We start from the raw sequence: 27,162 nt of genomic DNA on the forward strand, positions 1-27,162 counted from the left end.
AGATATAAAACTTTTATTTAACACAATGTTAGAAACATTTACATGAACATCCTTCAACACAACAGTAATCTGATTATAACAAATAAAAGTAAATATTTAAATAAACACTAAACCCTGAAGTGAATTTGATCGTTTGTAGGCAAAGTGCAAGTATACATTTGATCAGTGTGCCTAAAAACACAAAAGATGTCTAAAAACTGCTTAAAAGCGTCTTAAAAGTAAACATTTTTCTAACAAAAAGTAGATTTTAATCATTTTTTAAAAAAAGCTACCTCTACTCCAACTGACATTAAAATCATAATTAAACCATATCTCTGCAAGACTTAGACCCCACAGCAGTTGGTGAGCGTCGTCTTCTGTTTATGCAGACTCAGCTTAACCTGTGACTCTGATCTCTGCCCCAGTTTTGCATTTTTCTTGACTTCCCTGTGATAATTTGAAAATACTTAAAACCTGAAAACACGGTGTCATAATATATAAGAATGTGAAATTTTACCTTGCTAAGTGTAAAACGGCCTCGATGACACTAGTCCCCTCTTTAGCACTTGCTTCACAGAACAGGGCATTATAAGCCTGTAATGTATCGCAAATTAGGATTAGCATGATGGTTATTATATTCTTCTCACACAAATCTGAGAGACTTACCATAGCAAGCTTTTCTCCATCGAATGTGCTTACACAGCTTCCCTCTGGCCTCTTTGTCCTTAAATCTACTTTGTTCCCTATTATACACATTGGGATGTCCTGATCCGTTGATTCCTGTGAGGGAAAGTTTACAGGATTCAGACTACAAATGATACAGAGAAAAACCCACTAAAATATGTCACTGACTGTACCCGAATCTGTTCCACCCATTCACGAACATTCAGGAAACTGCTCTCAGATGTGACATCGTACAGCAGCAGCACTCCATGTGCTTTGCGAAAATATGATCTGGCAATGCTGCGGAACCTGGAGAAAATAAATAATTTTGTACACCTTTATGTTACACTACCGCTCGATAGAAATACGCATGCCTGCTAATTTTCCTTTAGTGCATTTACTGTAAACATGTTTCCCGTTTATGCACAGTGTCAATTTATTGTCTTTGGCAAGACGGAACGTGGTACGTCAACTTCATTGAAAACACAATGTTCATTTAACATGACTCTTGAGACAATCCTGATATTTATTGCATTTTATCAGTTTTTTGTTTTCATTCATACACTACGGCTACATCCACACTGCGAGCCTTAGTGCTCGATTCCAATTTTTGCTCAGATCTGATTTTGTATAGCTGTTCACATTTTTTTTTTTTTTTAATTTATTTTTTATTTTAAATGTGGCCAATATCAGATTTAACCAAACAGGATGGCACGTTTTCACAAAATCCACCCAAGTATCTCTCAAAACGACTCCAAAACTAGCCCAATCGCGTTCCAGGGGGGTAAATATGGCAATAGTGGGGTCACCTTTACCCACAGTGTTGAAAAACAACCTGCGGCAATAGTGAAAAGTGCAGCCCAATTCCATTGAAAAACGATGGACTTGGCAACACTTGCGCCATCATACAGAAGTAAAAACAGAAGACAAAGCATTTAATTAAATTATGCGTTTATTTATTGTGTGATCTGCCACAGAAGCCAGCGAAATTATGTGCAGGCAATAGAAAAAAGGCAAGAATGTGGCAGAAGAGAGCAGAGGTTTTAAAACTTTTTTCAAGCCCTCATGTTTTGCTTGTATATGGAGTTGTAATACGTACGAGTTCTGCCACATCACCCTACTTCCACTGACTACCTTTCGCAACTTGATATCTTTGAAGCTAATCCCATGAGCGCAGAATCGTGATGAATGTTCTAGTCTAGAGTGACATAAAAGTCGCATGAATTTTGCTACTGCTCAGTACTGAAACAGAACAGTTCAGACTCCAGTCACATTGCAAAACGTCTGACCTGTATCGGATTTAGTACCATATATGGAAGTGGCACAAATCGGATTTGAAAAGATCAGATTTCATGGAGGTTAGTGCCATTCACAATGACATCCAAAAAAAAAAAAATTATTTGGGCCACATTTGCTTGCCGTTCACAATTTGGAGTCTGTAAAGTACACCTTTTTTTTTTTCTTTTTTTTGAAAGATTTATACTTTTTTATTCAGCAATGATGCATTACAGCGATATTACAGGCAGTTATAAAGCTACAAAATATTTTATTTCAAATAAAATCTGTTCTTTTGAACTTTATATTCAGCAAATCATCCTGAGCAAATCATTTGTCATGGTTTACACAAAAATATTAAGCAGCCAACTGTTTTCACTAGAAATAAGAAATGTTTCTTGAGCTGCATATCAGCATTTTAGAATGATTTCTGAAGAATCATGTGACACTAAAGACTCGAGTAATGATGCTGAAAATATAGCTTTTTGGAACAAATAAACAAGCAGCCTATGTGAGCATAAAATAGTTAATTTTTAGGGGGGGAAAAAAGGTCTCACTCTCAGAGGCTGCTTGTGCATTACTCGAGTACAACAACATTTTAGTGCCATGTTAAAAAAAAAAAAAAAAAAAAAAAAAAAAAAAAAAAAAAGATTGAGAATAAAGTTTAAATACTACGAGAATATTCAAAATGTTACAAGAATAAAGTCAAAATGTTGTGAAAATAAAGTTGAAATGTCACAAGAATTCAAATCGCAGTATTTAAAGAGTTACAGTATTCTGAGAGTATAGCCTATACATGCAAATGGTCCGGGTTGAGAGCACCGGGAGAAGTTGACAGGCCACCGGAATTTATTTGAATACTGTTGTGTATGAGCAGCAACATTAACTTACCGAGATGGAGAAAGAGTCAATCTTAAGAACTCACAGAGTTCATATCATATATAGATATTTATTAACAGACAAACAGGAACAAGTTATCTTAACATCAGCTCCCACACCCAATCGACATTCCTTTGGGGGGGAGGCCCGTAACCTCTCTTATTTGCCCCTTTTTAACGCTACAAATAAATGTGGGATTATTAGCAGAAATCTTACCATGTCATACTCGTGGGGACAGTATGCTTGGAAATATTGTCTCCGATTGCATTTGTCATTTGTAGTAGGCCAGCTTCCCCCAATAACAGCATTAGCTAAGCTGTGCTTTTGGTACTTTTAATGTAAAACAACTTCTCAGCTTTAAAAATCAGTTTTATTGCAAAATACAATGATTACAAATAATGCGTTTTTCAAGCTCTTTAATGTGGCAGGATAGATCGCTGTATTCACGTGAATCAATTCGTTAAATTATAGCCTACTGTTTTCACTGTGAACATTCCACCACCTACTCTGCAAAAATGTTTTTCCTTGTTGTTTCAAGTTTATACCAAGATAAAAGTGGAAGGAACATTAGAAAAAAAGGAAAAAAAAAAAAAAAAAAAAAAGTGAAATGAAACGAATTGTTCATTGTAATTGGAAAGAATGATTCACATGCCATGTAAAGAGCGTGAAAAACATTATTGTAACAGACTTATTGCTTGTATTTTGCTATAAAACTGACAGAATTTGAAAGCTGAGACTTTGCAAATGGCTTGGTGCTCCCAATCTGACCTATTTGCATGCGCAATACAGGCTAAATATTCTAACTTTGATCTCATAATTGCTAGGAATGAATTCTAATAGTATTTCAACTTTATTCTTATAATCGTAGATTAACTGAAGAGTGGTGTATGATTTAAAAAAAAAAACAACAACACAACAACAACAACAACAACAACAACAACAACAACATATACATATATATATATATAAGAATTAAGCATATCTACACTTGATTCCTAAATTAAGCATATACTGTACCTTTCCTGTCCAGCAGTGTCCCAGATCTGAAGATTTGTTTTTTCTCCATCTACAAGCATCTTCTTGATTTGAAAATCAACACCTGTAAGAATGAGAATCCAATTAGCTCAAAGTTCAATACTCACACTGGTAAAGCACATTTAAAACTGTCACAATTCTTACCAAGAGTGGTTTGTATATCTCCTCTAAATTCATTGAGACTCAACCGTAGTAAAAAGCTGGATTTTCCAGACCCAGCATCCCCAGCCAACACCAGACGATACACTTGAGCAAGATCTTCAGTGTCATGCAGGTCTTCTTCAGTTTGCTATAGAACATTGTAAAGAGTCTATTGCAGCGGTTCTTGACCTTTCTGACTCCAAGGCTGTCTAATTTTCCAGTTGTTTGGCATTTACTATACAACTACTTGTACTATATCTTTTTTTCTTTTTTTTTTTTTTCTTTTTTTTTCCATTTTTTAAACTCGCAATAATCATTCTACCTAATAAAATACCAAAACTAAATGTATATTCATTCAAAATGCATGCCCATGAAAAACTGAAACGGAGAAGTTTTTCACTTTTTCCAAAAACTATTTTGGCATTTATAGTTTCTAGAGCAACTAGTAAGTAAACAAGAGTAGCAAGAACTACCTTGACAGGAAAAGCAGACAACCGCCGCCGAAGTGAGGATACTGAGCTAACTGTTCTACGAGCTACAGATCCCAGAGCTTCAGACTTCAGCTCTGACACCTACAAGACATTAGTTATTTAACCCAGCAATGAATTATACAGATACACAGCTGTAAAATGTGAAAAGAAGCCTTACCTCCAGCTCAGATGGAATACAAGAGTAACTACAATGCACAGTTTCTGCTGAATTACGGCTGTCGTCACTGTCATAATCGCTGCCTGACATTGGCTCGGCATCTGTCTGAATGGAAACGCCACTATCCAAATACTTATCGGCCCAGCACTTCACCAGGGCCATTGTGTCCTCATCATTAGTAAGACTAAAATAAATAAATAAATAAATAAATAAATAAATAAATAAATAAATAAATAAATATACATATACATATACATATACATATACATATACATATATATGTGTATGTATATGTACATATGTATATGAGTAATATAATAGGCCTAAGAACAACTGCAACATATACAGAGTAAACAATAAAGGGTATAATTACCCGCTCTGATTCATTGTACTCTGTCGCAGTGGTTTCATCTTCCTGGGAAGAACTTCATTTTTTGGTGAGAGCTACAGAAGAGCAAACATTGTTATTGTGTACCTTAAAATGAATTCCAGAAACAATGGTTTATTTCTGTACACTGGAAATCTAAATATTTGATCATGACTGCAATGAACGCGGTTCGAACTTAAATTAAAAACCAGTGAAATAGCTACCCGTCTTTTTGCAGAGGCATTATCCTGGCTCAACGCAGAGCGTAACCCATCATTGCTGTCATACAACGTTTTGTTCATTTCCCTGATGTGAAGGAGAGAAGTCATATTGTATAAATGAGCTAGAAAATCCATTTCTTCATTAGAATGCGGTGAATCATTTGACTTACGACTGAATTGACTTACTGGAGGAATTCTATTTGGCTGGAATAAGACTGGTACTCCATCACCATCTTCTTAAGGTCATCACTTTCTCTGAAAAGAAAATGTCACATTAAGCAGATTTCACTTTGACTTTGGTGTTCTTGTGTGAGAACCAATGGCAGCATTCGCATTCACATACACAAACATGGCTTAAATTAAAGCATCAATGTTCTCACCTCTCGTGTTGCAGTTTTTGGTCAGTGAAGGCATTCTTCAACCTGTCCAACTCAACCTGGAGAATGGAGACGTTTATCTGGGCTTTCACAAGAGAACTCCTCAGCTCCTCATTCTCCTGCAGAGGAACACAAAAGAAAGCGGATAAGATCACAAATGTTTTAATTTGCATTTAGTGTGCCAATTACAGATCTCCACGGGATCGATTTTTCACTTCCATTTCCGTTGAAAGTAATACATTTTTCTTCTAACTCCCACCCACAATATTGTTCAGATAGAGGTCTTTCAGTCTTGTTGCACCATGACGGTCTATATCCAGGGTCATAGGCCATTTTCTCCCAATTCCCACACAAACATGAAGTTTCAGCTCATCTTGTTGCATTTTTCACAGCAGGCAAAAGGAAGGTGCTTTCCTTTGCCAACACGTACAACCAAAAAAAAAAAAAAAAAACAAACCCTACTGAGAAGGTCCAATCCTGCACCTGTAAACCATTTATTTTGTTGAACAACAGACAGCTTGTATCCAAAGATGAATTTAATTAGCTTTTATTTTTTAAATAATATTTTTGCTTGAGTCCCACAAGTCTTATCTTTCTCCAGCTTACACGTCCGTATCCCTTCTCCCACACCCAGCAATTTAGTATGCCGCACAACACTGTTGCAGATCCTGTGGAAATGCAGACCTCTAGTACCATTACATTAGTAGCCATTACAGAATAAGTAATCATTTTCTCCAAAATTGACAGAGTGAGGCAAGATGTGGCAGTGGATAAGCTGTGGTGCCACTGAAAAACTAATAATTTGTAATTTGATCACATTTAAAAAAAATTACCCTTGTTTTATTCAAATTATTTGAAAAGTAAATTCACCCCCAAATTTTCCAGTGATTGAACTTATGACTTCCCTTGAATATGGGGTGTGTTGCCAAGTCTGCGGGTTTATTGCCGTGGGCTGATTTTCATGTCTGCGGGCTGAAGCAACCCCAATAATGTGATATTTATCCCCTGAAATGCAAATTTTACCCAATTTATTTTTGTATTTTAGTTTGCAGGTTAAAATTCTGTAATGTGATTTGGTCAGTACCAAAAACATAGTCACTACCGAAACACGGGATGTTTTGTCAAAAATAAAGCAAAATGAATTATCAACTATGTTATGATCTTTTTTTGGTTCAATGTGCATTTAAATTAATGAATCCTTAAAGGAGAAGTCCACTTCCAAAACAAAGATTCACATAATGTACTCACACCATTGTTATCCAAGATGTTCATGTCTTTCTTCCAAAAGAAATTTTCTTCGTAAAGAAATTATGTTTTTGAGGAAAACATTTCAGCATTTTCCTCCATATAGTGGACTGCTATGGTGTCCTGAGTTTGAACTTCCAAAATGCAGTTAAAAGCGGCTTCAAATGATCCCAAACTCAGTTGTAAACGATCCCAGCTGAGAAAGAAGGGTCTTATCTAGCGTAATGATCGGTTATTTTCATAAAAATATACAATTTATATACTTTTTTTTAAAATGTCAAACGCTCGTCTTGCCTTACTCTGCCTGGGCTGTTATTTTCCAGTTTATGACAGTTAGGGTATGTCGAAAAACTCCCATCTCATGTTCTCCCTCAACTTCAAAATCATTCTATATCACTGTTTTACCTTTTTTTAAGGGTGTTTGATCTTATTTGCATGTTCATTTTGCAAAGACTGGGTCGGTACTTCTGCAGTGATGTAGGATGATTTTGAAATGATTTTTAAAGTTGAGGGAGAAAATACAATTGGAGTTTTTCGACATACCCTAACTGTCTTGAACCAGAATGCACAGAGTTCAACGAGAGAAAGGCAAGACAAGCGTTTGTCTTAAATTGTAATTTTTAATGAAAATAACCAATCATTTTGCTAGATAAGACCTTCTTTCTCGGCTGGGATCGTTTACAGCCGCATTTGGGATCGTTTGAAGCCACTTTTAACTGCATTTTGGAAGTTCAAGATCGGGGCACCATAGCAGTCCACTATATGGAGGAAAATGCTGAAATGTTTTCCTCAAGTTTCTTTACGACTGAAGAAAGACATGAACATCTTGGATGACGATGGGGTGAGTACATTTTAACTTTGAAATCAGTGTGATCAACTTTTTGCCTTTTCCAAAAAAAAAAAAAAAAAATTACATTTGAAATAGTTAAAATGTATTTACCTCTGAGAAAAATGTTGATAAAATAGCAAAAAAAAATATTTACTAATGTAGATGCAAGCAAAAATCTCAATAGCTCAATATATCTCTAATTAAATTATTATTACTGTGTTTCAGTAGTGACAAATTTGGGGAGAGGACATATTCCAAAACTTTCTGAAAATACAACATGAGAATTAATTGCAGAGTTACTAGAAATGTGTACCTTGGATATTATACAATTTGCATACATTGCATACATATAATAGACGTTTTTTTTCCCCCCAGACGTTTCTGACTTTGAACAAATTGTGTAGAATGGCCCATATATCAGTTCAAAATATTGGTTATCGGTATCGGCCCTGAAAAACACATACTGTATATCAGTCGACCTCTATTCTGTACAAATACTTTTCAAGGGCATTGCATGTAATAAAGGAATATCCGATTCATACCTGCATCAGATCTCTAATCTGTGCTCTCAATTTGACAGCATCTTCCCTGGGGCTGTTTAATTTGGACTCCTCTTGATATTGCTAAAATTTGAGACAAGCAAGCAAACAAAATGAAAGTTACACAAAAACAAAAACATGCAATGACATTGAAATAAGACTCCCACATCGTTCCCTCACCTTTGTGAGCCTCTCTATTGTTGTTTGCAGGTCTGCCAGCTCATTCTCATGCTTGATTTGGAGCATAGCAATGGATTCGTCCAATTTCTTTTGCTCCTGTATGCATGAAACCCAAGAAGAGTGTTTTCCTTATATGCACAGGCCTAATAAAGAGGCATTTACTAGCTCTCATAGAGAAGCCTTTGTGCGCAGGCTGGCCTTCCTGCTAAAAACAGCTCACCGGGCTACAAGAATAAAGGTGAACCACTGAGGAAAAAAAAAGCTAAACCTGAAATCTCACTTTTCATTTACCAAGACAGAATTATATGCATAACACATTTACATATGTATTCATGCATGCGTATGTAATTTTGTGCGTTTATGCATGTTAATCGGTCTTTAAAAAGCTAAAATAAACTATAAAAACAAATTGGCAATGTTGCTTTGGAACCTACTAAAAACCTTTAAAATGAAGTACTAAAATAAGCACTACATGTGCATCATACATTTTAACACTCAAATGCACACAAAAGTGCATATTAAACTTGTCTAACTTCTCACCTCTTCCCTGACCCTTTTTTCTGTGCGGGCCAGTTGCTGCTGCAAGTCCTCCTCCATCTCTACTAACTGACTGCTGGTCAGTTCCTCCGTCCTGTTGACATCAAAAAGCAAAAGGCATAGCTTTTCAGAACCAAAAATCAACTTTAAAGTCTTTTCATCCAGAAAGCAGTTTGAAACAACCGGCCTTGGTCTTAGGATCCCCTTTAATGCATCCAGGTGCACCTACAACTAGATCTCAAAAGAAATGTTCCCCGAGGAGCTACTAGGATACTACTGGAGAGATGAAATACTCCTTTAAGCTACACAGTCTTATCGTAATCATCAAGCGGGTGCAGTTGAGCAAACCTCTGACGAAAGGGAAGGGAGGAACGAAGGTAGGGCTCTTGAGAAGCCACAACTGTGTAAGGTGGACCCTGAGGTGAAACAAACAGCACTAAACACACAGTAAAAGCCTGGACTGTGTTTCACTGTGAAAACAGAGCACTTAAACAACTACAGAACCACGTAAATGGACAGTTTCGAGAAATTCAAGGAGAATGACGAGCTTAGTAACTCTAGCCTACTTTTCAATTTCCTTCTTCCTTAGAAATGGCAGAACTTCTTATTTTAACAATGAAAGCTTTATAATCTGAATTCATTAAATACTTAAAACAGGAAAAAAAAACAAAAAAAACAAAAAAAAAAAACACTTCCTGGACAGGCCTTCTGTGCACCATAAATAGAAAAGTTCAGAATTATATTAATGTGGAGTCATTAATCTGACACTGAACAGTACTAAAGTCTTGTACATACTGCAATATTATACTCAATTCTGTAACCTCATTCCCACTAAAAAGCCTAAAAACATCCAAGAGGGCTGCAAAATGCTAATTGAATGCTTAAAATAAATTGCCTTTGCCATTTTAAAATCCTCAAATGTCTTTCAACTTTCAAAGATGTAAAGGTGCATGACATTATATCAAGATACAATCATTAAAGAGCGTTTTCACGACGCGTCATCAGTCGGCAATATTGGCAGCACTGAATGTAAACAAAGCCACTGAACTGAATGAAACTCACATACTGATCATTGCTGCTGAAAATGGTCAATTATTGTCATGTTTTGGGCTGTACCAATAGGTCAGACCAGGAAAAACATTTGGAGTATTATAGACTGCCAAAAGTTATAATAAATCAAGGAGAAGAGTGCTAAAAAACAAACAAACAAACAAACAAACAAACAAAGGACGTTTGGCCAAAGTGAACCAGGATTTCTAGGGCAAGAATCTTGATAATTCTCGTGTGAAGGTAGGTGAAACATTAGGCTAATATCTTAATACTGTTCACAATTAACACCTATTAACATTAGCATATTAACATTCTTTCCTACTTACGAAGTCCTTCTCTATGCGATTTAGCAGCTTCCACATGTTTTTTCCGTGGTTTAGACAGCATAAGTTAGTAGAACGTATTCAGTAGTGCATTAACTCTGCAATCCATACTGTTGTTTCTTGGTAACTGACCACATCATGACGCAAGTGCAAACCCTCTATTGTCCTTCATAACACTTTAGCTGGTCAATCTGACAGAGCCAAACCAGCTGTTGTAAATAGTGATTCACCATGGCATCCCAGATGAAACCTGGAAACGCTCCTCTCACCTTCTTAGACTGGTTTCGAGTTGTTCACTTTCCATCCTGTGCTCTTTGCTCTCAGCTACAAGAGCTTTGATGAGATCCTCATACTGCTGCAGTAACAGCTCATCTGATGTGGAGTGGATCTGTTCATACATCTCCCTCAATTCATCCCACTGCCTGCAGACATGAGAAAAAGAAAGCAGCACAATAAAATATATATGTGGCTGGATAAAAAAAGGAAACCAGTTGTCATGGCAGATATTGGCATGAATGACATGACATACATAAATCAACCTGATATTTTCCCCAAGTGTTTTAGTGGGGTAGCAGTCCAAATATTACACACTACCAGTCAAAAGTTTTTGAACAGAAGATTTTAATGCATTTAACTCTCTTTTGCTCATCTAACCTGCATTTATTTGATCCAAAATACAGCAAAAGCAGTAATATTGTGAAACATTATTACTATTTAAAACAACCGCTTTCTCTTTAAATAATTTTTAAAATGTAATTCATTTCTGTGATTAAAGCTAAATTTTCAGCATCACTACTCCAGTCTTCAGTGTCACATTATCCTTCAGAAATCAATCTAATATGCCGATTTGCTGTTTTTTAAATCATTATCAATATTTTAAATATTTTAACATTATACACTATGCCATTCAAAAGCTTTGAGTCAGTATAAATAAAAAATAAATAAATAAAAAAAAATAAAAAATTGGCAAGGATGCTTTAAATTGATTGAGCAATGATAAAGACATTTATCATTATCAATATTTAATTTTTTTTAACATTATACACTATGCCATTCAAAAGCTTTGAGTCAGTATAAATAAAAAAAAAAAAAAAAAAAAAAAAAAAAAAATTGGCAAGGATGCTTTAAATTGATATCATTATAAATATTTTAAATATTTTAACATTATACACTATGCCATTCAAAAGCTTTGAGTCAGTATAAATAAAACAAAAAATAAAAAAATAAAATAAAATAAAAAAAATTGGTAAGGATGCTTTAAATTGATTGAGCGATGATAAAGACATTTATCATTATCAATATTTTAAATATTTTTTTTAACATTATACACTATGCCATTCAAAAGCTTCGAGTCAGTATAAATAAATAAATAAATAAAAAATTGGCAAGGATGCTTTAAATTGATTGAGCAATGATAAAGACAGTTATCATTATAAATATTTTAACATTATACACTATGCCATTCAAAAGCTTTGAGTCAGTATAAATAAAACAAAAAATAAAATAAAAAAAAATTGGTAAGGATGCTTTAAATTGATTGAGCGATGATAAAGACATTTATCATTATCAATATTTTAAATATTTTTTTTAACATTATACACTATGCCATTCAAAAGCTTCGAGTCAGTATAAATAAATAAATAAATAAATAAAAAATTGGCAAGGATGCTTTAAATTGATTGAGCAATGATAAAGACAGTTATCATTATAAATATTTTAACATTATACACTATGCCATTCAAAAGCTTTGAGTCAGTATAAATAAAAAAAAAATAATAATAATAATAATAAAAAAATTAAATAAAAAAAAAATGGCAAGGATGCTTTAAATTGATTTAGCGATGATAAAGACATTTATCATTATCAATATATATATATATATTTTTTTAACATTATACACTATGCCATTCAAAAGCTTTGAGTCAGTATAAATAAAAAAATATATAATAATAATAATAATAATAATAATAATAATAATAATAATAATAGGCAAGGATGCTTTAAATTGATGGAGCGACAATAAAGACATGTTATAGACAATGTTACAGAAGATTCCCATTTCAGATAAATGCGGTTCTTCTGAACTTTCTATTCATCAAAAGAAACCTAAACATTTACAACATAATACATTTTTTGAGCAGCAATCAGAATATTAGAATGATTTCTGAAGGATCATGTGACTGAAGTATTTATTCTTAAAAAAAAATCAGCTTTGAAAAAAAATCACAGGAATAAATTACATATTAAAATATACTTAAGTTGAAAACGGTTATTTTAAATAGCAAAAATATTTTAAAATTTACTGTTTTGCTGTACTTCGGATCAAATAAATGCCGGCTTGGTGAGCAGAAGAGACTTCTTAAAATAATAATAATAATAATAAAATAATAATAATCCATCCTGTTAAAAAAAAAAAAAAAAAAAAAAAAAAAAAGCAGAAATGGAGGAAAAAGGCTTGGTATAATTGTGTACACACACATAATGTTTTAATATAGAAAGAAAGAAAGAAAGAAAGAAAGAATGAATAGGCCTATTTGTTAACTTCACCTTAAAAAATAAATAAATAAATAAATAAATAAAAGGAGGAAAAAAGGAAGACAAAAAATCTAATATAGTCTTTGATGCTAATTTTTCTGTAAACGTTAACCAAAATAACTGTATTTAAACCTCACAAGTCAAAATATAACTACCTTCCCAAATAAAAGGCCACATCTCCGTCTAACGTGTTTTCAAACTCATCCCAAGCGCTTTTCTGCATTTGCACACTGTTTCCCAACAAAGCCAAATTGAGAGCTTCGGAAACTTCCTGAAAGCTTGACGAAAAATCGTTAAAGTTAATGTATCCGTCTCCGTCCAGATCAAACTTGTTGAATAAAGTCCTGATCTCGTCAGCAGGCACATTAAGCTCTCGACAAACACTGGTGAAGTCCTCGTATTCGACTCTTCCCGACTTATTCCCATCACATGCTGCAAAAAGTCTCCTAAGGTCAGCTCGGTTCATAGTTTCACTGGACGAGGATAAATAAACGCTTAAACAAAATACACCTGTGTACAACGATTACGCTCCGAAAAAGTGGAAGTGATAAGACGACAAAAGGAAAAGACTAAAGTATGAAAAGAAATAAAGGCTAAAGATTCGTGATCTAACATTCACATCACCAACAGGTGCGCAGAAACCTCACGCTGAAACTAGAGGCAGGTCAGATGAAGGCTTGAGTGATTGGTTGATCGCTCATTATCTCGCTTTGTAACAAGTTAAACTCAAGTTCGTGTGCCATTGGATAGTCGTGGAGGTAGGCGTGCTGTAATAGTGTTCGACGGTATGAGAACAAGCCCACATTTTTGGTCTGGTCAGCTAAAACTAGCAAAAACAGCCTGACAAGAGGTGCGTTTTCAACTATTGTGACCCAACTTTGCAGTCATAGTTGGTTTTTTAAAAAGCAAATCAGACTGAGAGAGAACTAAATGTCATTTTATTGTTGCTTTCTATTAATCATAAAGGAATGAAATTTTAGTGTATAATAACGAATAAGAAGGGGAAGAATAATAATAGAGAATTATTAAAAAATATTATACTGTCGGATTTCACTTCGCCTCGAGGTATTGTTCCGTATATGAAAATCAAATTTAGTAACGACAATAATAAAATTATTTTAATAATATTATTAGACTTCTTCACCAAAATGACATCACAAATGGATCCGTTGACGTACAGTACGTTGCGCGCCAGTGCGGTTGTACTTTATTTCCCTTCCAGGTGTGGACTGGTCTTTATCAGCTGAAGGACATTTGCCTGCCATTGTTTGGTAATGTTTATATATATATATACACACACACACACAGCTGTACACTCGTCTACAATTCATATATTTTCTGTGAATTGCACACAGATTACTTAACCAAAGTAAACTAAAAAAGCAAACAAATGTCCTACAGACATTCCTTTTTGAACCTATAGCTATTTTTCCTCATCTCTCTTGGCTGTCATTGTGCAAACAGTGCACCGCACCTAAGTCTTAAACTAACTCAAACGTTTACAAGATTTAGTCATAGTTAACGTTTAGCCTGCGTCAGATACTGACACACAGGCACATAAAGCGGGATCAAATGAGATGAGCCTTATTATTTACGTTACCATAGCCGAACATGAGCATCATGTTGATGTAGATAACCACGTCATCTACTGTATGTTACTTTATTTACCTGGAAGAAACAAGATCTCAACCACTGCGGCTAGAGAAATATAAACAAGGATGACATAGCCTTATATCAACGATGGCCACATGATGGCAGCGTTATTACAGTAAATTAAACGCGCTTTTGCGGTGATAGTGCTCCAGTGAGAAAATTTGACAGTTATGTATTTGGTAAGGAAATTAGTATACAAATCAAAAGAGAACATATGAAAGCTAATAAAGATGCATAAAACTTCTAACTTGACCTCCTGAGTGGTGGTGGTAGGCTATATGTAGTGACATCAAACCATAAGCATACACAAAATACTCATGGGTTAGATGTTTTATGCATCTTTTACATAGGCGTGATGGTTTTAATACTGTACAAACTGTATTTTCTATCCTCTTACCATAGACTTACACCTAAAACTAGCTTGTTTTCTCATGGGGACCAAAACAAATGTCCCCACAAGGACAAGGATTTTGTGGGGACATTTTGTCCCTGTAGGGTATACTGTACCTGAACACACACACACACACACACACACACACATAACTGGTTAAAAGTTTGTAATAATAATAATAATAATAATAATAATAATTAATTAATTATATATTTTTTGTAAAAGCTTTCCCAGGCTGAATTTATTTAATTAAAAATACAGTAAAAACAGTAATATTATTTCATTTTATTATTGTTACAACTTAAGTAACATTTATTTTAAGATGTAATTTTCAGCAGCCATTACTCCAGTCTTCAGTGTCACATGATTTTTCAGAAATCATTATAATTTGGTGCTCAAGATTTTTTTTTCCTCATTATTAATGTTGAAAACAATTTATTTATTTATTTGTGAAATTCTGATACAGTACCATTCAAAGGTTTGGGGTTTTGGGGGGCATTTTTCTTATTATTAATGCTGAGAACAGTTTTTCCAGATTTATTTATTCATTTATTTGTTTGCTTGTTTGTTTTTGTTTGTTTGTGAAATTCTGATACAGTACCATTCAAACGTTTGGGGATTTGGGGTATTTTTTCTTATTATAAATGCTAAAAAAAAACAGGTTTTTCCAGCTGTATTTATTTATTTATTTATTTATTTGGGAAATTCTGATACAGTAACATTAAAACATTTGGGGTAAGTAAGAAAAAAAAAATTCTGCAAGGATGCATTAAATTGATCAAAAGTCACAGTAAAGACATTTATAATATTAAAGAATCCTATTTCAAATAAATACTTCTGAACGTTGTATTTATCAAAAAATCCTGAAAAAAAAATATTTTCCACAAAAATATCAAGCGGCAAAAACTGATTTCAACATTAATAAAGGATGATTGTTCATAATTGAGCACTAATAAATAATAATCGAGCACCAAATTAATGATTTCTGAAGGATCGATTTCTGAAGACTTGTGTAATGGCTGCTGAAAATTCAGCTTTGCCATCACAGGAATAAATAACATTTTAAAAAATAGGAAATAGTTATTTAAAATAATAATAATAATTAAAAAATGTTTTTACTATATTTCATTGCATTTTTTAAAAATATTTAAAAAAAATTGTAATTATTTCAAACTTTTGACCAGCAGTGTGTGAAATACCTCGATGCCACTGTCATACTTCTATGCCATTGCAAGTTTCACTGTATTTTGTAACTGACCCAAAACTGTAATTGACCCAAATAATCAGTAAGAATCAGTGGTTTTATTTCTTTTATTTAAAAAATTAAAATTAAAGTGCTTTTATGTACAATATAATAAAAACAACAAAACAGTAGTGATGTATAATACAAAAAATACATTTCACAACAGTTTTTTTTTTCTTTACATTGGCAGCAAAATGTACAAATACACCTTTACATTAAAGTTTACAAGACATTAACTTACAATAGGTCAGAGCATCTTGGTGCGCCATTATAAAGAATGTATCTGAGCGTTTAAGAGTGTCGGAGACTTCTACAGTCCAGTAACTCTTAAGTCTGAGTCAGTTCAGCACTGAAATATGTGACTATATAACTATCTATACGTGACTAAATCTACCGCTTGAAGGTAGCAGCTGATGTACAGTGAAGTTTTCACATTGTCTACTCTGTAAAACGGCACGCTAGTGATAATAATCAGATGATGTATTGAAAAACATAAGCGAATTATTTTTTGCATGATATTTTGAATGTGATTTTCAAACAGAGGTCTGAGTATATGTAAAACAATTATATCTTACATTGTTTTTCTCTTTTTTTGTGCTTTAAATATAGTCGGTAAGTGTTTTGTGTGTGTAAATATATATATGTATATATATTAGGGGACCTCTGTAGATATTAATTAGCACAGTGGAGACATACCCTTGCAGTGGACTGTTGCACAGACGACCATTCAATATACAGTGGTTTGCGACTTTACATGTACTAGGTAATTCTACTGTGTAGTCCACCAGAGCAGACATGCATGTGAGGTTTGCTTTTTGTTCACGTGTTTGAGTCACAAAAAGGCTACAATATTACATTTGCTTTCCCGCATTCCCTTTAAATCACAAAATCTAGTTCGGAGGCATTAACAAAACCATTCAATGGGTACTTGCTACAGCAACGTCAAGAGAATATTAATTCCCAGACGCTTTCATTTAACCATTGCCACATTCTGTGCAAATACAACAGGAAAAAGAAAGAACTGTAATGCATTCTGGTAAAAAAAAAAATAAAAAATTGAACACATTAAAAGTCATTCACTACCTCCCCTTAAAAATACAATTATACAACTTTGTGATCAAAGTCATTGTCCATCAAATCATGTAAAAGTAAATGTCCTGTTTTCAAACATTCAGCACAAATTTAAATAAGACACAATGTTTCTATTGAAAGAATAATTTTGGAACACTTTCAATCAATACATAACTACATTCACAATACAGATGTCTGTGTGATCTTTAAAGATCAATGGCGATGAAATATTACACACTTGGGTGGTGCAATATACAATGCTTGTCTTTGGGAATTTTCCTGGAAATATGTTGATAGTGGAAATAGATTTTTTTTTTTTTTTTTACTTAAAAATTATTATTTGTGTGAGTGTGTGTGTGTTGTTAATATACATTTTTTACATGGATCCTTATGTTAATAATATGCTATAGTAACTTACATTTGTGTCTTGTTTTGTGGTTTCCATCCCCATTGCTTTACAGCAACCAAGTACTTTTTTAATTCAAAGGGACTGTTTCCTATACCTATATGTCATTGCTCCCACCCAGAAACATCTGTTAGCCTGCTTTGACTTAAGGTGTTACAGTGAACATGGCACTTTTTCATGGAAAAAAATCTGCTGGTCACTTTACACTCTTCGGGAGTATAGATCTCATAGCATAAAATTGGCATGTAAAGTCTTAACCACATGTTTCCATTCTGTCCGAATGCAAATTCATCATTCGAATATGCAACATGGCAATAAATGTCTTTAATTTGCAAAAAGTACACTTTCGAGTTAAGAGTTGTAACAGAGCTCTTGACAGATCCAAAGAGATCTGATATTGGTTCACTAAAATCTTTTGGCACAACATCCAATTTGAATCAGTAAACAATCTCAAGAGACGTTTGGTCACTTCCGTTGACTGTATTATGCACTATTTTAAGAAATAGTTTAGCTGAAATGAAAAACTTTGTCATCATTTAATCACTCTCATGTTGTTTTAAACCTGTATGACCTTTCTTCTGTGGAACAGATTTTGGAATAGATTTTGAAGAACGTTTCTGCTGTTTTTGTCCAAGCGGTGTCCAAAACAACTAGGGCTGGGTTTTGACACAAATTTCACGACTTGATTATGATTCACAAGCTTGTGATTCGATATTGATTATTTTGAATATATTATAGGTACAGTACATGCGAGATTTTCTCAAGTAAAAAACACTAATGCTGTAAAATAAACATGAGAGTTAGTTGGTACTACATTGCTATAATATTGAAGGCTAAAATTAATTGTATACAAATGCTTACATTACCCTACACTCAGTGAAGTTTTTATAATAATAAAGTTATAATTACATGATTATATTTCTACTCCAATTCGTTTTTTGAAATGTAAACATTTAAATGGTGTCTGTCATAAACACTTGACAGATTTAAACATAAATGAAACATTTAAGAACAGTAAAGATTTTACTCAATGTGTTATTTGCTGCATATATTTAGCACAGTGCTCCTCTCTAGAGTTTCTCTAGCTGAATAACGAGTTTATGGTCACCGAATTTTTTCTGAGGTAAATGTGACATTAGGTCACATTGTTTACAAGTTGTTATATTGACTGTTTTCGCGGTTGAAACACTGATTGAGCGATTACATGAGACAGCATAGGGATTTCGGTAAGTTTTACTCTTTATTTTAACATACCTTAGGATGTTTATTCATATTTATTTTGTGTTGTAATCGCCGCTTCTCTTGAACTGAGGGGCTACAGCCATCTGTCAACCCACATTAAACAGCGCCAAAACAGCATTTATTGTTTGAATATTGTAATAAAATGGACAGAATTTGAAATCTGAGACTTTGTTTAATATCAAAATTAACAGAGCACAAAGTTTATTGCGATTTATTGGATGGGAGGTACGCTACAATGTTTATTAAGTGAAAACAGGCTAGACTAATCGACTTAAGATTTAAGAATATATGTCGTTTCGTAAAAATGAGAATCGATTAAAATTGAGAAATCTATATTTTTACCCAGCCCTAAAAACAACACTGGAACCATTGGCTTTCATTTGACATCTGGAAACATTTAAAGGGTGAGTAAATGATGAGGTAATTTTCATTTTTGCGTAAACTATTCTTGTAAATCAGTGGTTCTCAACGGGATCCCTAAAAATGAGACAAATTAACCTTAAAATAAGTAATATAAACTAACAATCAAGTTATTTCTATTTCAATTCAACCAGAATTTTAAAAACTTGGATACGTGAGAAAGCCTCATTTTATTTTCTAGATTTCTAGACCTGGAAAAGGCATGTAAAATAATGAAAACTCCACATTTTAAATAAATATTTTACTTTATCCAGTAAAGTCATGGGATCCTCAAATGATCTTGTGAACTATGAGGGGCATTGGAGTCAAAAAGCTTGAGAACCACTAGTTTAAATGGTCTATCACTGGTAGCAACTGATTTTGGTTTTTAGGGTATAAGGAACATAGATCTTCAGATTCCTGCATCTTCAGAATGTAATTTGTGCCTTGGACATACTCATAGTATTGCTAACATGCCTTCTTTGAAGTTCTCTACACACTGAAACCCCACTGTGGGCTCTTTATATGCCTCAATCTCGCTTGCATACTTTATTTAACGTGTGTACCTCTGAGAAGCTGTGTAGAATACTGAGGTCGTGGCATCACTTATTGTACTAGGACAGCCGTGTGCTGTTTGTTAGCTCTCTACAAGTTGCTTCTCCTTTATGTGATTTGCATAGTATGCCTGCTATGTGCTGAGGTCGTGATGATATACTGCGCAAAGGTTTTGCATATATCATCAAAGCTTTGATGCACCACTACATCTTATATTGTGTTGAAATGTCAGCTAATCATCTCACGTCAGGCACTATGTTTAGAGACTCTATTGTAGACTAAAGTTTGAATTTCGTCTTCTCGTTCACAGGACGACCAACTCTACGCGGCAGACCGAGGGATGAGATGGGAGCATGACAGGTTAGTGAACCCTGAGGGCATCGTATTGCTTTCACACAGATGCCACCAGACATTTTTTTGGACGGACCGGGCGGGACGGCTGGATCGGCGTGTCTCGCAACTTCTTGCGTCCCGCTCAGCGTGGCTCTGGGTGCTTCACAGACTTGGCAGTGACTGAGAAATGTGTACAGATCACCAAGACAAAATGAGAGGAGACAAAGTGCAAAATAAAACCCAGTGATGGTACGTTTCCAGTCATTTTCAGTCTGTCCCTCCATTGGTGCTGTTCAGTTCAGAGGCCACTTTTTTTTAACAGTCATCCCTAACAGACTTAAACGATCGAGTCTTTGATCTCCGAGCCCAGTCGCACTCTAGGCCGCGGGCAAGTCGGTGAGATCTCAACGTGGCTCTCCTTTAAGTTCAAAGGTCTCTTTTCGGATTCTGAGAAGCTCTTGCTGTTTTCGGGCGAGGAGCATTCGTGGGTGGGAGTGCTGCAGATGTAGTTATCATTGAGCGTCTGGTAGCCCTTGTGGTCAGACACGGAGGGCGGGATATTGTTGCCATTTAATGGAAGGCTTTCTGTGTGCTTCCCTGGAATTCGCGGTTTCTTCTGTTGCATGTTGGGGCACTCGCTTTCCTTCAGCATGGATTTCATCCTGTCTCGGTTCCTGTATGCAACAAACAGTGACAGGACCACCAGGGAAAACACGAGTAAGGCACACACAACAATCAGCTCATTCCAGTACGTCTTGGTTTTTTGCGGCGACCACGTTTCCCCGGGCAGGATAATCGCTTCCCCTTGGGGTACCATCTGCGTTCTGGAACGTCCAGTCAGGGTGGTGCTTTCATGCTCTGCTTTGACACAATAATTAGCCAGAACTTGTCGGTAACCGCCTTCTTCTGACCAACATTGGTAGATCTCCTCCCTGTCCACTTGGGCTACAACCACCAGCCCGCCATCAGGACTAGGGTAGACGAATCGCTCGGCGGTATGACTGTACTCCCATCGCCTCTCAGCCAAGTTGGATCGCAGCTTGCAGGGAAGAACCGTAAATGTGTTGGCTGGTATTTGTACCACATGGCATGGTGGAACACCTGTGGGTTAGATGGTCTTATTAGGTACTAATAAATCAAACATTTATCTCACATATTAGCAAACCACCACGCAACCACTTCAATTACTTACAGTCTATCAGAGCGCTTTGCCAGAGGCGGTATGTAAATGTGTTTGGTCATGCCACATGCCACAGTGCTTTTGTAAATGTTTTAACCTCATGCACTCTACAGCACTTTGTGGTTTGTTGAAAATAACTTCTTCAAATATTGATTCATACAGGGTTTAGGTATTGTGAGGCATGGCTGGTACTCACGTGGTGGAGTCAGTTTTGCAGAACGAGGGCTAGCTGTGGTCAATTTGCACACTGCAGTGTTGGCGTCATCTATATCTTGTTGCCATTGACTGTAAAGAAAAGAGCAGGGGTAAGATGAAAATGCAGTTCATCTGTTGAAGTCTTGGGTCAATAAAATTTTTTTTTTGTTTGTTTCAGCAAGGATACATTAAATTGGTCAAAAGTGACAAATCCCTGCAAACCCTCATGAATGTGTGTCAAGGTCAGTAAGCCTCTTAAAATATCAAATAATTTGTCAAACAAGTTTAGCCCAGGTTGTAAAATGTCAAACACTTAATGATGCTAAATGATGATGCTAAAACATGCTAAATGATGATGCTAAAACAATTAAACAAAAGTAGTTTTTTCTTTTAAAATATATATATTTTTTTAAATATACACTCAAGGTGTAAGGAACACTTTTTGGTAATTATTTGCATTTTTATGGTTACACCACAGTGTACCATTGTTGTAGAACTGATTAATTTGTGTTTTGTGAAACAAATCTGTATGCTAATGGTTTGAACTTGTATTTTAATACAGGTTTAAACTTGTTATTATACTGATTGCTATGGAAGCCTGTTTCCACCACTGAATGAAAAAAAAGTAACATTTTTATCTCACAATTCTAACTTTTTCTCAGGATTGTATGATACAAACTTGCAATTCAGATTTTTTTTCTAAGAATTCTGAGGTGTAAACTCACATTTGCAAGATATAAAGACAGAATTACAAGATAAAAACTTGTGATTCTGAGAAAAAAGTCACAATTGTGAGAGATAAACTTGGGATTCTGAAAAAAAAAAGTCAAAATTGTGACTTTATAACACGATTGTCAGTTAAGTCAGAATTGTGCAGTATAAACTTACAGTTCTGAGAAAAAAAAACACAATTGCAAGATATAAACTCATGATTCTGAGAAAGTCACAGTTGTGAGACAGTATAAACTTGCGATTCTGAGAAAAGTCACAATTGCGAGATATAAACTTGAGATTTTGAGAAAAAGTCACAATTGCGAAATATTAACTTTCAGTTCTGACAAAAAAAGTTACAGTTGCAAGATATTAAAACTTTCAATTCTGAGAGAAGTCACAATTGCAAAATTTAAACTTGCGATTCTAAGAAAAAAAAGTCAAATTTGTGACTTTATAGCACAATATTGAGTTAAGTCAGAACTGTGAGATATAAACTTGCAATTCTGAGAAAAAAGGTCACAATTGCGAGATAAAAAGTCGCAATTACCTTTTTTTAATTTTATATTCAGTGGCGGAAACAGTGTTCCATAGATATGTGTGCAATAGTTGGATGCTAGCAAGTAATGGAAATGGACTAACCTCTTAGCTGGCACATGTTTGATATTTGAACACTGCTTCCCTGTCCAGGCACAGTAAGGATCTCTAGACAGCACACACTCTCCACAGCTCTGGTAGTTTGAGCAGTTGGCAAGAGGGATTTCAACCAGCCCAGAATAGCTGGACACAAACAACAGCCCCTGTTGGAAATGCAAACACAACAGAAATAAGACACCTTCTCAGGACGGCCACTCCTTAGGACAACCTATGGTAGATCAAGTGTAGAAAGACACTCAGTATGCATACAGTAAATGTTAATCCATGATAATTGCACTGACAGTGGTAATAAGCCTTTTTAAAATAGTTCTTATGGTGCAACACATACAGATGAAGTATAGACGGAGCAGTGTACAAACAGAGCAGATGCTGTTTGTTTCCCATCTGTTCACAGTTCCTCAGAGAGGAAACAGGAATGCAGTTATTTCCCATCCAGGCCTTACTGTCTCTATGACCGAAGGGTCCCTTTGCCTGCCACGCTGTCATTTCACTAATGCATTACGTTCTCCAGTGTGCATAACAAATGCAAAGATGAGTTTACGAGTAAAATACAGTACCTTCTCATCATCCAGTTCAATGTGTTGTACAGACTGAGGCTCGGGGAAAACCATCAGCTCTTCGATGATATACATCTTGTTCTTAACATTGATGGCTTTGTGGATCCTGCCGTCATCTGAAACATAACACATAAGTGATGTGAAATGATGTACTCAAGGGCCTGTGCCATTTTATTAACAGGTAGCATTATATTAAGTATACTGCAAGTTTAAAAGATCTTGTTTTGTGTTAAGTAGAAAAAAGAAGTTCATACAGGTTTGAAAGAACTTAAGGATGAGTAAATGATGCCAGAATTTCATTTTTTGGGTGTACTGTCCCTTTAAGCACTCAACCTGTAGTTATACACCTGCTTGAATGTCTGAAGTAACAGATAAAAGCATGTTGCTTGATATTAAAGTTGATTTCTCAGGTCCAAATCCCCTGCAGCTAAATCCTAATGGGGATTGGAGAAAGAATGAAAAGTCTCTAATGCAGGAATATTAGTATAAAATCAAATTTGCTTCGGTGTAGGCTACTAAACAGAAAGCAAATCTGATTTTGACCTGGCACAGTTTCACTCAGACTGTATTAGGTCAAGCCTACTCTAGTTTTACTGAGATTGCTGAGCTTTATATGCGTATGCGGTGGCCTAAGACCTTACCTGTGCCGATGAAGAGCACGTCGTATGCCTTGTGGAGAGCCTGTACTCTGTGCACAGCGAGCTGCGTGTAGCGCACGTTTCGTTTGAGCAGCAGAGGCTGGCTGCGGATCACGCTATCCATGAGAAAGTGGTCCTTCACAAAGTTTAGCACTTTATCAGGCATGTGCAGGGAGGAGGAGATCCCTTGGGCACGGGCCGTGTTGGTGATGCACTGCAGGAAGATGGAAAAAGACGCCTCAGAAACACTGCACAATATCTCTATCTCTCTTTTTTTCTCACTGCAATCAGTGGCAGCCAAGACCGATGTAACTTTCAACACAAACACCAATGTCAAGTCAGATTGAAAGTGTGATTGAAGTCGATGCCAATAGTCTTGTGGTTAGCGTGTCGACATATAACGCCATTGTGCTGCATGCGACCCAAGTTCGAATCCCAGTTTGTGGACCTTTCCCGATCCTATTCTCTTCTCTCTCTCTCACTTCGCTTCCTTTCCATCTACACTTGTCCTATCCAAATAAAGGCATGAAAATGGCAAAAATAAATCTTTAAAAAAAAAGAACGTGTGATTGAAAAGATTTTGTACTCAGATGACCTGAACTCACGGTCGAACAAGCTTTGGTCTGGATGCTGTCTGAGAATTAAACTTGGTAGCTAGAATTTGCATGTGAAATCACAACTGATCACTAATATACAAGATGTTCTATATCCACCTTATTTTTTTCCCCATACGAGTGGGTGCGGCCATTTGTACATTTTATGGGTCTGGCTTCAAGTCTCATCTGCATCCAGCTATTTTTGCTGCTTGATATTGCAAATAAGTGTGTCTTACCATATTATTTTAATGTATTATATTATGAACACACTGGTTTGTAGTGCAAACAGTATTACCGTTTACTGCACGTTGTTATTATCATCATTATTTCCCTATAGCGGCTAATGAACCGGAAGTCTCGCCCATAGGCTTACTTCTGTGTTGAACAATAAGGTGGATAAAAGTCATTGTGAAATCGAAATTGACAATTCTTATTTTTTTATGCAGTGTTTAATAGAAATGATTTATCTGTGTGCATCATATTTTTAATGTTCCCATGACATCTGTGATGCCACTGTCACTGTCGCAAAGAGGGGGAATTAATTCCTTCATTCCAGCGACCCATCATTCACATGAGATTGTAGCAATTACCAAATGACAACCCTCTTATAAATTCCCATTTAATAATATTCTGTCCCGTCTTATATTTTTTTCTTATTTGAAGAGCCATTTCATTCCAAATATATCACAATAGGAAAGAAAAACTATCACAATTTTCATTTCATGTTGATTGTTATAAAGAGGACAGAAGTCAATTAGTCATCCACCTAATTACTAGTTTGACTAGATTTTTTTTTATTTGTACTTTTTTTAGCTTTTTTTTTGTTTGTTTTTTTTATTTATTTGCAGTGTTCCCTATAATATTTACATTTTCTATCTTTCTTAGTGTATATATGTAATATTTAATAATTGATTAATATTATATTTAATACATTGACTTTTGTGGACTAGAGCAACACTTCATTTCCCAGAATGTACAGTCAAACTAAAATGTATTCAGACACCATCAACATTTCTCATATTATTACAGTTTATTCACTATAGTTTAGAAAATGGTAATAAAATATTACAAGAACTCTTTCAAGAAGTTAAAATATGTCAGAATTCAGAATTCATCTTGATAATGTCAGATAACTTTGATAGAAAGGTATGTAATGGATTACAATCAACCAAAAATATAGACAGCTGTTAATATGACAATATGTACACAGCTATTAATACTTTGTTGACCATTTACCAAGTGATGCTTAATTTTGTTCAGTCTGTGGTGTAAAAAGATTTCATTAGCAATTAAAGAAAAAACACTTAAGCAAAACATGGTCAGGTCAAAGTGTCTGAATAATTTTTGGTTCCACATTTTTATCAATTTTACTGGTAGTCCACAATATGTCACAGTTTACTTTATTTTGCTATCCTCACTTACATAAATGAACTTTAGTGTCCTGAACCCACTAGTGGAAAAAAAAAAAAATCAAAAATTATATCTGGTGTCTAAATAATTTTTGGTTTGACTGTGTATGTTCAATTTCTTTGAATTGCAGGTCTGTAAAAGACACTTCCTGTCATTCAAATTCTAATTCCACCTTCTGTGAAGTGTGATCAATTTGATTCAGATTCACACATGAATTGATAGAGAATCAGTTCTTTAATTCTGAATTTTGCACAACCCTTGTGTTGCATCTAATGCTGCAGTGAAGAGATAGTTCACCCAAAAATGTATATTTCTGTCATCATTTACTCATTCTCATTTGTTTCTCTCTTTCACACACACAGTCTTTACTAGTAAATTATCGGTAAATTACTATTAAGAGATCATGTGTGAACAGGACCTTTTAAAAAATACTGGTACATTTGTTCTGGCAATTAACAGGTATGAGAAACTGTAACATTACCAGTAAATTACCGGTTTAGTGTGAATGCAGAACAAGATTACCGGTATGAACATGTATGCGTTAATACGCTGACGAAAGACGTCTACTTTCGGCCAATCATAACATTCTCAAGCAGATGATGCATCTGTGCTGTGTAGTTCAGTTTGAAGTCGTCTAATATGATGTCCCTGGGCCAAAAGCAGATGCATGTATGAACTTTTCTGGTTAATGATGTCACAGAATTTACCGGTGTTTTGAAACTGATGTATGAATGGTGTTTTACCGGTAAAAAGACAGAATGGTATTTTTGTATTTAAGTCATTTTGGTAATACGGCAATTTACTGGTATGAACAGCGTATTTTTGTATTTACCGGTAAAGTCATTTCGGTAACTGTATGGCATATTACTGGTATGAACAGTATATTTTTATTTACCAGTAAAGTTGTTTCTCAAAATTTTCTGGCAATTTACTGGTATGAACAGTTTTTTTTGTTTTGTTTTTTTTTTAATTTACCAGTAAAGTTGTTTCAGTCATTTTACGGCATGAACAGCGTAATTTTGTATTTACCAGTAAAGTCATTTTGGTAATTTTATGGCAGTTACTGGTATTACTGTGTGAAAGGGGCTATTGACTTCCAATG

At 34.9% G+C, this 27,162-nt stretch overlaps 2 protein-coding genes across 3 annotated transcripts in view; both read right to left on the reverse strand.

The window, feature by feature from the left end:
* Window positions 1-37: 37 nt before the first annotated feature.
* Window positions 38-13,497, reverse strand: zgc:162879 (ras and EF-hand domain-containing protein). Its single transcript, XM_051134343.1, has 17 exons — window positions 12,979-13,497; window positions 10,558-10,710; window positions 8,919-9,009; window positions 8,379-8,474; window positions 8,202-8,282; window positions 5,589-5,704; window positions 5,395-5,463; window positions 5,212-5,293; window positions 4,994-5,064; window positions 4,621-4,804; window positions 4,446-4,544; window positions 3,976-4,120; window positions 3,814-3,895; window positions 837-951; window positions 646-759; window positions 497-573; window positions 38-426 (listed from the first exon to the last, which is right to left on the reverse strand). The coding sequence occupies exons 1-17, from the start codon at window positions 13,287-13,289 to the stop codon at window positions 324-326; spliced, it is 1,989 nt and encodes a 662-aa protein (XP_050990300.1). The 5' UTR covers window positions 13,290-13,497; the 3' UTR covers window positions 38-323.
* A 2,667-nt stretch (window positions 13,498-16,164) lies between these two features.
* Window positions 16,165-27,162, reverse strand: part of sema4ba (sema domain, immunoglobulin domain (Ig), transmembrane domain (TM) and short cytoplasmic domain, (semaphorin) 4Ba) — an 89,933-nt gene continuing 78,935 nt past the window's right edge. For both annotated transcript variants that reach the window (XM_051134339.1, XM_051134338.1), the window contains exons 11-15: window positions 24,058-24,268; window positions 23,417-23,532; window positions 22,845-23,002; window positions 21,493-21,581; window positions 16,165-21,217 (exon numbers count right to left, since the gene is read on the reverse strand). In XM_051134339.1, the coding sequence (XP_050990296.1) occupies window positions 20,454-21,217; window positions 21,493-21,581; window positions 22,845-23,002; window positions 23,417-23,532; window positions 24,058-24,268 (1,338 nt within the window). In that variant the 3' untranslated portion in view covers window positions 16,165-20,453. The remainder of the gene's footprint in view (window positions 21,218-21,492; window positions 21,582-22,844; window positions 23,003-23,416; window positions 23,533-24,057; window positions 24,269-27,162) is intronic.

This window comes from Labeo rohita, chromosome 18 (assembly GCF_022985175.1).
Source record: "Labeo rohita strain BAU-BD-2019 chromosome 18, IGBB_LRoh.1.0, whole genome shotgun sequence".
Taxonomy (NCBI): Eukaryota; Metazoa; Chordata; class Actinopteri; order Cypriniformes; family Cyprinidae; genus Labeo; species Labeo rohita.

Excerpts from the sequence above, each read along its gene's own strand:
- zgc:162879 (XM_051134343.1), bottom strand. The coding sequence starts at position 13,289 with ATGAACCGAGCTGACCTTAGGAGACTTTTTGCAGCATGTGATGGGAAT. Across the intron at positions 10,711-12,978 it reads GTGGCCTTTTATTTGGGAAG|GCAGTGGGATGAATTGAGGG; the intron begins GTAGTTATATTT and ends TCATGTCTGCAG. Across the intron at positions 760-836 it reads AATGGGTGGAACAGATTCGG|GAATCAACGGATCAGGACAT; the intron begins GTACAGTCAGTG and ends TTTCCCTCACAG.